Source organism: Sabethes cyaneus, chromosome 2, assembly GCF_943734655.1.
Source record: "Sabethes cyaneus chromosome 2, idSabCyanKW18_F2, whole genome shotgun sequence".
In the NCBI taxonomy this organism is placed as follows: domain Eukaryota; kingdom Metazoa; phylum Arthropoda; class Insecta; order Diptera; family Culicidae; genus Sabethes; species Sabethes cyaneus.
In genome coordinates, this window is record NC_071354.1 from 195126324 (window position 1) to 195135209 (window position 8886).

At 39.2% G+C, this 8886-nt stretch overlaps 1 protein-coding gene across 1 annotated transcript; it reads left to right on the top strand.

The window, feature by feature from the left end:
* The first annotated feature begins 5265 nt into the window (after window positions 1–5265).
* LOC128737308 (leucine-rich repeat-containing protein 49-like) lies at window positions 5266–8177 on the top strand. Its single transcript, XM_053831923.1, has 2 exons — window positions 5266–5422; window positions 5496–8177. The coding sequence occupies exons 1-2, from the start codon at window positions 5409–5411 to the stop codon at window positions 6889–6891; spliced, it is 1410 nt and encodes a 469-aa protein (XP_053687898.1). The 5' UTR covers window positions 5266–5408; the 3' UTR covers window positions 6892–8177.
* The last annotated feature ends 709 nt before the right edge of the window (window positions 8178–8886 follow it).

Here is an 8886-nt window from a genome sequence, read left to right on the forward strand (position 1 = left end):
GGTTATAAAAACGATGGATTTGACTCCCACATCTACCTCATCAATGCAATAATATGAACTTGGTACTTGTTCATACCCGAAAATGCTCAAGCCTGATTGACTGGAAGCTTATGTAAATTCACTAACATTGTTCGATTTTGTGTAAAAATTACAGCAGTTTGCTGTAAAGATCCATTTTGGTGTGAAAACCACCAAAAAGGCACACGTTTTGCGAATCGATTGGTATATAATCCAGCGAAAACCGTTCAGAATTGACTGAGCTATTACCGTTCAAAATCTATCACTTTTTCGAGCCACCATCATTTTTGTTTTCGTAGCATGCCACCCTATTACAGTAAGACGTAATCCTACGTCAAAAAGTTGGTATATAAACTCATTCATTGTGACAGATTAATTTGACATATTATTGTTTTTCAACTAACATACGGACAGCTAGTTAAAACTATGACAGGTATATCATCAATTAGCTAACGTCCTCTGCATCTTACTAGTTCTTTTTGATACTCTGCTTATCAGTTATTTTCATACTTGACAGCAATACAATCATGTCATTCCCTTTCCGGACATCAAATTGGACTAGGTTCAATATTTAAACGATAAAATTGGATAAAGAAGAGGGGGTGCTTAAGCTTTAACAAAATTGTTGCAATGAGTTAACCGCCGCAATTGAAATTGTTTGCTTCTTGTGAACAGCGGTTTTCGGCGAAAATAAACATAAATTTAAAAGCCAATTTGTCTGTACGTTTCGATTTACTTACTGGCTGTCACCCGTCATCTGCAGACAAAATTTTACGTCTTTACGCTTTTTACACTCTTTACTCTTTGAAATCGAGTGTAAATTTCAAATTTATTATTACCAACAGGCAAGACTTGCCCTAATGGACCTTAATAACTAATACATAAAACGTCGAAACATAGAGACAAAACTCGAACGTAACACTCGTTGTGATAAATTAAAATCAAATACTGCCGAAACTCGGTTGAAGGAACGCTGTAGACCAGAGATAGCGCTGTTGGCACTGTAATTCGTCCGTCGGAAAGGTAAATTTAGTAGAGATAACCTCCGCAGTGATCTGGTTGGTGCATTCAAGTTGACTTGACGAAGGATGGTAGGGCAGTCGATGTTGGATGTCAAGATATCCGAAACAACCATGGCGCGCGCTGTTTCTCGGCGAAGTTCGAGAGTATCGATTCGGATGAGTTGGCAACGATCCTCGTATCGAGTATTCCTCATTGGCTGTCGCCATGGAAGCAATCGAAGAGCGTAGCGTACGAAGCGACGCTGGATACTTTCGATGCGGTAGATAGCGTTATTGTAGTGAGGGATCCATACTACGGAACAGTATTCTAAGGAAGCTCGAACCAGTGACCCGTAGAGCGCTACCAAACATTCAATGCTGTTAAAGTCACGTGTCATTCGCATAATTAAGCCTAGTTGTCTAGAGGCTTTGGCAACAATCAATGAAACGTGTTGTTTGAAAGTTAACTTAACATCAAGTAACACGCCGAGATCCTTGACTTGTTCCACTCGCTGAATTGGAAGTCCATTGAGTTTGTATTTGAAGTGAATCGGTTGATTTTTTCTCGTAAAAGTGATTACAGAACATTTGATCGGATTTAGTAGCATACGATTCGTCTCGCACCAACTGGCAAATGCATTTAACTGTTGTTGAAGAAACAAAGCATCGTCAATGTTTCGGACAGCGTTGAACAATTTTAAATCATCCGCGAAAGCTAGACGTGGGCAATCTAGCGAATGGATTCCATCGTTAAAATATAGGACAAACACCAGCGGACCCAGATGGCTGCCTTGCCCAATCCCGGAAGTAGCAGGGAACGAAGCGGAAGTCACATCACCAATTTTCACACTCAGGATTCGTCCAGTTAAGTACGATTCGAACCAGTTCAACATATTGCCGCTAAAACCATACCTATCCAATTTAGCGACAGCGATGCGATGATTAACTTTATCGAAAGCAGCGGAGAGGTCTGTGTAAATCGCGTCGGTTTGCGCTCGTCCAATGAAGCTGTCAGTTACATAGCTAGTGAAGCAAAGTAGATTCGTAGCACACGAACGTTTTGGGAGAAATCCGTGTTGCTCATCTGCAATCGCTTGTTGGCAATGTGAAAAAAGTGGTTTAGTGACCACTAGCTCGAATAATTTCGACGTGGCACACAGCGCAGAAATTCCTCGATAGTTATCGACCTTTGACCGATCGCCTTTTTTGTGAACCGGAAACAAAAATGCCTGCTTCCAAGCTGCAGGGAATTTTCCAGTAGAGATGGACAGACGAAACAGGAGAATGAGAGGCTGAAGCAAACCAGCAATGCACTTCTTGAGCAGCGTAGCCGGAAATCTCTCAATCTCTTTAGATGTATAGTAGTATTTGAATTTATATTTATTTTCTTCGAAAACCGCTGATCATAAGAAGCAAACAACTTTAACAAAATTGTGTATTTTCAGTACATCACATTGGTCTACCTTTTTTCGAAACGAATATTCTTTGGTTTGTTGAATGGGAAGGCCCTCACTTCTTCTAAAATTTATCGTGACGGTCCTGAGAAGCAAAAAGTGTTTGCATGTGATGTGTAATTGGTTAATTTTTGGCAGTGATTGATATTTATGCTTGTTGGAATAGTGACTTGCTAACTAGGAATTCTTTTCCTTCCTGATCAAAGCTTAGATTTTCTGAATGATTGGTGTAAATGTATAGAAAATCCACCATGGAAATCGCTAAGCTATTAACATTCAAACCTGACCACTTTTCGTGTTTAGATTTTTCGGAATGACACCCAACCTTGCCGTAGCCGTAGTCCTACGTCAAAAGTGCTTCTAATCATCAGGCTACCGGATTCAGCAAGTACATACAAATAGCTGTGCATTTTAGTTGTGGTTGCATCCTATCGTCAAAACGAATTTTGCTGCTTGTTGAAGTTGAAACAGAGTGCGTGAGTACACCTCCCCCCTTTACAAGAATGGTGGAATCGAAATCATCCAATAGCGTGGTATACCTTTGGCTAGAATAGTTATTAGTTTTATATACTATTTCTGTGTACAATTACAGGATTATGGCTGCATTACTGTTGCCCACTTTACCAGCCATTTATTCAATCAAACACACACCATATCCTCTACTTTCCTTGCCATTTGAATTCGTATTATTCTTCTTCGATAAATTCCCATAGCAAAGGAGAAATCCAGCCCCCCTTTTTTTAACTTCCCATCTCTTATCAGGGACTATCTTCTGATGTCAAGGCAAACATAGCTTGGCGGAGAACGGTCCAGGCGTTCCAAAGATGTAGTAAACCATACAAACGTATTTTGAATTTTATATGTATTTAATCTGCTGGCTATTTTATATAGGTGCACCTTATTTTCATACACATGCATATTTCCACAGTGAAATCTATATACATAGCCAATGTGCTTCTCTTAGTATTAGTACATGGTTTACTACGATCGTGTGTTCGTTGCATTTGTCAAAAACACATGTTTTCAACTAGCCATAGAGGGTGTTTAACCACGTTGTTTCCGGTTAAAAATTTACTTGATCAGACAACTGAAAAATGACAAAAAGCAGGTACTTGAGTGGAAAAAGAAAGGAAAAAATCGAAAAGCCTATAGGAAGGAAATGTGTGAATTTGAAAAGCCGGAGGTAGGCTCAGTAGATCCAATGAAATGGTAAGAATTCTATTTCTATTCTATTCTTTATTATAGAGGTTTTCAGCCTGCGGCAAAAATGGAAAGAAAATATTTGAGGGATTTGAAAAACTACGCTCTGGTCACAATAAACTCTAAAAAACGAAGTTGTCAGCGAGGATCAATTGATCCAATACAAAATTGATTTCAAATTCCACCATCTCACTATCGAAAACCGAGACTACATTGGATCTAGCAATTCGCAAGAAAACAGTTTATAAAATTTTGCGGGACAGCTCTAATTGATTTTGATTATTGATGATGATTGATATATTTGATCTGACATGAACAAAGCTCTAAACCTAAAAAAATACAGCAAGAAATCATAGTGTTCACAACAGCAATGAAATCTGGTTCAACACCCAAAAAATTTAGTTATTATGGTTGCCAGCCCGCACTACGAATCCAACGAAGAACATCTGGGAAATCATTATGCGACAGATCTATACCAACAGGAAGCAACATAACAGCATTGATGAACTGAAAGTGTTAATTTCGGAAGTTTGTGAGAATTTTGAAATGAAAATTTAAAAGACCTAGGTTGGAAGTACAAAGCAATTTCCACAATCATTAGTTTGGTTCTCGAGGCTGGCCTAAAATAGTAAACAGCCAAAGTATATAGAAAAATATAGATTAGATAGATTTTGGATTCTCTAATCGGATCATATAGCTCTAAAATTTAAAAACGCTATAAATGTTTTTCCATTTAGCTCGAACGCCATCTTTCTCACCCGCTCCTAACCTAATAATCTCATCAGTCCTTCAACCCCTCTCTATCATAACCCTGCACTTCACCATCTACTCATCTAAACCACTCCCTTATCCAAAACAGAAACACAGCTCACCACCCGATGTTCATGCATTCAATGCTCCGCCTACTGAACGCTTAATTATGAGTTATAATTGCAGTTAATTTCCGAGTAAAGAATAGCTAAGGTGAAAATGCATTTAAATAGTAACCAAGTAAGCTTCCATCTTTCAAATAGCTTAAGTTTATTTTACAAACTCGCATGAAAGTGCTGATTTTTTGAGGAGCAAATAAAGTCATTCCCTGTGAGGATGACAAAATCAAAATAATACGCATTTAATATGAATGAAAACTAAATTCAATCTAAAAAAAAAGCGCAATCCAATCGTATCAATTAATTTTTCGTATATGATACGCCCATTCACACCCAAAAGCTAGGTGACGTAGCCGACCAATCGATACAGTTCAGCCACCTGCGAAAGCTGCAATAATGAGTAACCCAATAGATGCTACGACGACATCGCCTTGCAGCATCGGCTCGGGCGCGAAGCGCGAAGAGAGAGCCTCCGAGCGAAGTGAGAAATCAGTCGCATCACGCAGTGAAGGATTTTCTCCGCGCAGCCTAGCCGTCTTGTCACGATCGATTGGCCTGCCGCTGTGCATTGCTGCTTGCTGGTGATAACGAACGATTCTATAAAAACATTGACCGAGTCCCAGTGGCCGGTCAGTGTAGGCGCGAATCTTCAGCCGGTCTGATCGGGTTCGAAATTTTCCTTAAAACAAAAGATCCGTCCCTTTTTTCGGTGCGTAGACATCAGTTCGTGGGTCATGTTCAGAACCTTCCGCCAGTGGTAGAAGTTGGGATTGGGCAATAGCCAACGCCTGTGAAGTTGGATTGGATGAGGAAGAAATACTTATTTGTATTTTGCAAAAGTGTGTTCAATAGGAAGATCAATAAAAATGTATCGGAATATGTAAGTTCAATAATCTGAATAGTGACTTATGTGATATTTACTGAAAAATTGTTTTCTTGTGTGTGTGCTACAGCGCCTTGTTTGCTGCTGCTTTTCTGAACTATGTGGTTTCGATCTCAACGGTGAATTATACGTGCACTGTGAACTCAGACGGATTTTGCATCTTTCAAGGAGTTCGAATCAACAGTTTGGATGAAGCGAGTAATGTTCAACTGATAGCCCCAGACAACGAGACAACGAAAATTAAGTTTCGAGAATCAGCAATGATTGTATTGCCGGACAATATCTACAGCACGTTCCCAAAACTGCAGGAACTCCGTGTTTGGTGGCAAAATCTGCACAGTATTTATATCCCTCCGAATTTGCTGCATCTGGATGCCGAGCGAAATCGTATTAATACAATCAGCTACGACACAAATTCCGTTCCTATGTTACGAAAGCTGGAGTTGGGTCATAATAGGCTAAAAGCCATTGAAAATGTTTCATTTTTTGAAAATCTCGAGATTCTAGATCTGTCCCATAATGATCTGCGATCAATCGATCTATGCTTATTCCAGCGAATGAAAAATCTGCGCATATTGGACTTGTCGGTTAACAATATGGCAATCGTAAAAAATTCTATGCAAGGAAAACTTGAATATATGACGACTTTATACCTGAATGACAATCGTTTATCGTACTTGGATATCAACGTACTGAAACAGTTTCCAAATCTGGAAACCTTGCATCTCTTCAACAATGGCTTAATGTATATGGAGTTCGAAAACATGCGCACCATGTTCCCACGCATCAACATCGTTCACATTTACGGTAACGACTGGAATTGTGAAAATCTTGCTGAAATGATTATATTCTTTCAAAAAATAAACATCAAAGAGTATAAACTATTCAACTCCCTCAAGTGCAAAGAAAAGATGGTGGATGGCATATGTTGTTCCGAGGGTAAAGCGTTAACTATTCTGAAGAAGTCTAACTTGTACTTTTCCAACTACGTCAACGAATTGAACCTGCACTCACAGCACATAATGCAGGAGATGAAGCAGTCCAAACGGGAGATCCAGAAGTTGATCGAAACGGAAAATATGACCCAGGCGTCGCTGCGGGCATTCAGCGACGACATGAGCGCCATCCGCAGTCGCATCGAGAACATAACCATGATGGCAGCGGACAATTCCACGCCGGTCGTTCGTCAGAGGAAACACGAGAAGGTGGACAAATTGGTTCAAGAAATTTACAAAATAAAACAGGACTATCAGAGCTTGAGTCGGGAGAATCAGCAGTTTCGACTGCAAATCGAAAGCTATGAAAAGATGAAGTCCGAAATGGACTCAATACGAGTGTATTCCGAGGAAATGAAAACCATTATTCAGCAATTAAAAGAAGAGAATTCAAATTTAAAAGGTGACTTATATCAGCTTCTGCAGGAGTTTCATGAACTTAAGGCAAACCGGACGCAACATATGGCGTGACATAAAACAGAACACGCTAATGAGAATGTTAATGAATTTGGCATTTTGACCAAAACGTAACGAAATAATGTCTGATAAACTCATAGATTGAGTACTACAGACTAGTAGACGATGTAGTTTATTATATTTGCTGGACAAAACATGTTATCTGAAAGTAGGGTTAGATTTAGTGAAGTCGATCTTTGCTAACTGCTAGGGACTTATATTTGTACTGAAGAAAGCTATTGTCTGTGACAATATGCTCAACTGCTCTCGCGTAAAATTACTAAGGTTGGAAATTCCGACCGCGATTTTAGATAATATTGCATCGATGGACAGCTCAATGGGTGCAGATAGCAGTGAACGTGTCTTTCGACGTTTCTATGATTACAACTGCGTGTAGGCAGCGCAAAGTAATAATTTGGCGCACATTAGAATTTAGTGGGTGCATCCTAGCTGAATAAACCTCTGGTCATTTTCATTGCGGTAGGTAGTTAAGAACTAGTAAGTTATTCATACCATTACATCAGCTAGATGAAGGTCCAAAGATTTCACAAGTGTTTTATTTATTTAATGCATAAAAATTATATCTCACGTTTTGAAACAGAAATTGACACTGTTTTAGTCATCCATTATCACATCACCTGTCAGTTACTTTGCGTGTATACGTCAAAACACATTACACATCCGCATGTGCTCATCGTCTGATCAGTGATAACAGCATAATGAATAGGCAAAATGTGCATCATTCCTCAGTGGATTTGTAAGCAATGTTCAAACGTCACGAAATGTACCAGTCGTATGAAGAAAAGATGGGGTTTAATTCGTTGCAAACAGTCAGCAGTCCTTTTTCCGTCATTTGGAGCAAATACTCGTCACCCACTAACACAACCAATTCTCTGACAAGGAAGCCTTTACTTATAGCTAAGTGATTTCAGAAAAGAAATTTCAACTTTCACTCTCACGTCAACTCAGCCATGGGATTGATAATACTTTCTGAGAATGAATTAGAATTTTTTGTACAGTTTTTTGTTTGTTTCATTTGATTTTTTACGAGTCTCGTTATGTTTCGGTAGTTTAGGATTGAAAAACAACAGTCACACCCTTTTCGAATGCCAATCAATATAAAATTCTAGAAAACAAAACACAGACAATGGCCCAAAGCAAATTTTTATACGTAGCAAGTTTCATAGGATCTGCAAGAATAATAAACAGCACCCTGTCGTTGAGTTGATGTTAAAATCATTTGGCAAATGCAGTCAATTCATATTTGTTATCATACAAAAATAGCATAAATTTAAATTATTAAGCACAATGTATCTCAAAGAGAATAGTATGATCTAAAATATAAATAAAACAGTATAATGTTGAATTGATATTGCAAAGTTTGAATTTATTGCCGCTTATACCGAGATCATCATTTAAATATCACAGACACAACGAATTACCATTACTGTGTTCTCCCAATCTTCGACATAGCAAAGAAAATATATCGTATTTTTATGCGATACTAATGGGGTTATTGAGAAGACTTATAGGGCCCCTAGAAAGCAAAGGCAGGATAAAAACACGAATTCCAATTGCACCAAACTGAGGGGTATGAAAGTTATATTTTTCCATTTATAAAAGCCCTCATTTGGTCTAATTTTTTCAAGAGATTTTTGTCCAATTTCTGGTCGTTCGTACTTACTTACTTAGGTGGCTTGCCGTCCTAAGACAAAGCCTGTTGAACAAAATTTCTCCATGTAACTCGGTTGAGGGCTACCGCTCTCCAATTCCTCGGACACCGAGTACTCTCCGCCAGATCTCGCTCCACCTGGCCTAACCATCTTGCTCGCTGCGCTCCTGGTCGTCTTGTTCCTACCGGATTTGAGGCGAACACCATCTTTGCAGGGTAGTTGTCCGGCATTCTTGCAACATGCCCTGCCCATCGCATCCGTCCAGCTTTAGCTACCTTCTGAATACTGGGTTCGCCATAGAGCTGTGCGAGTTCATGGTTCATCCTCCGCCTCCATA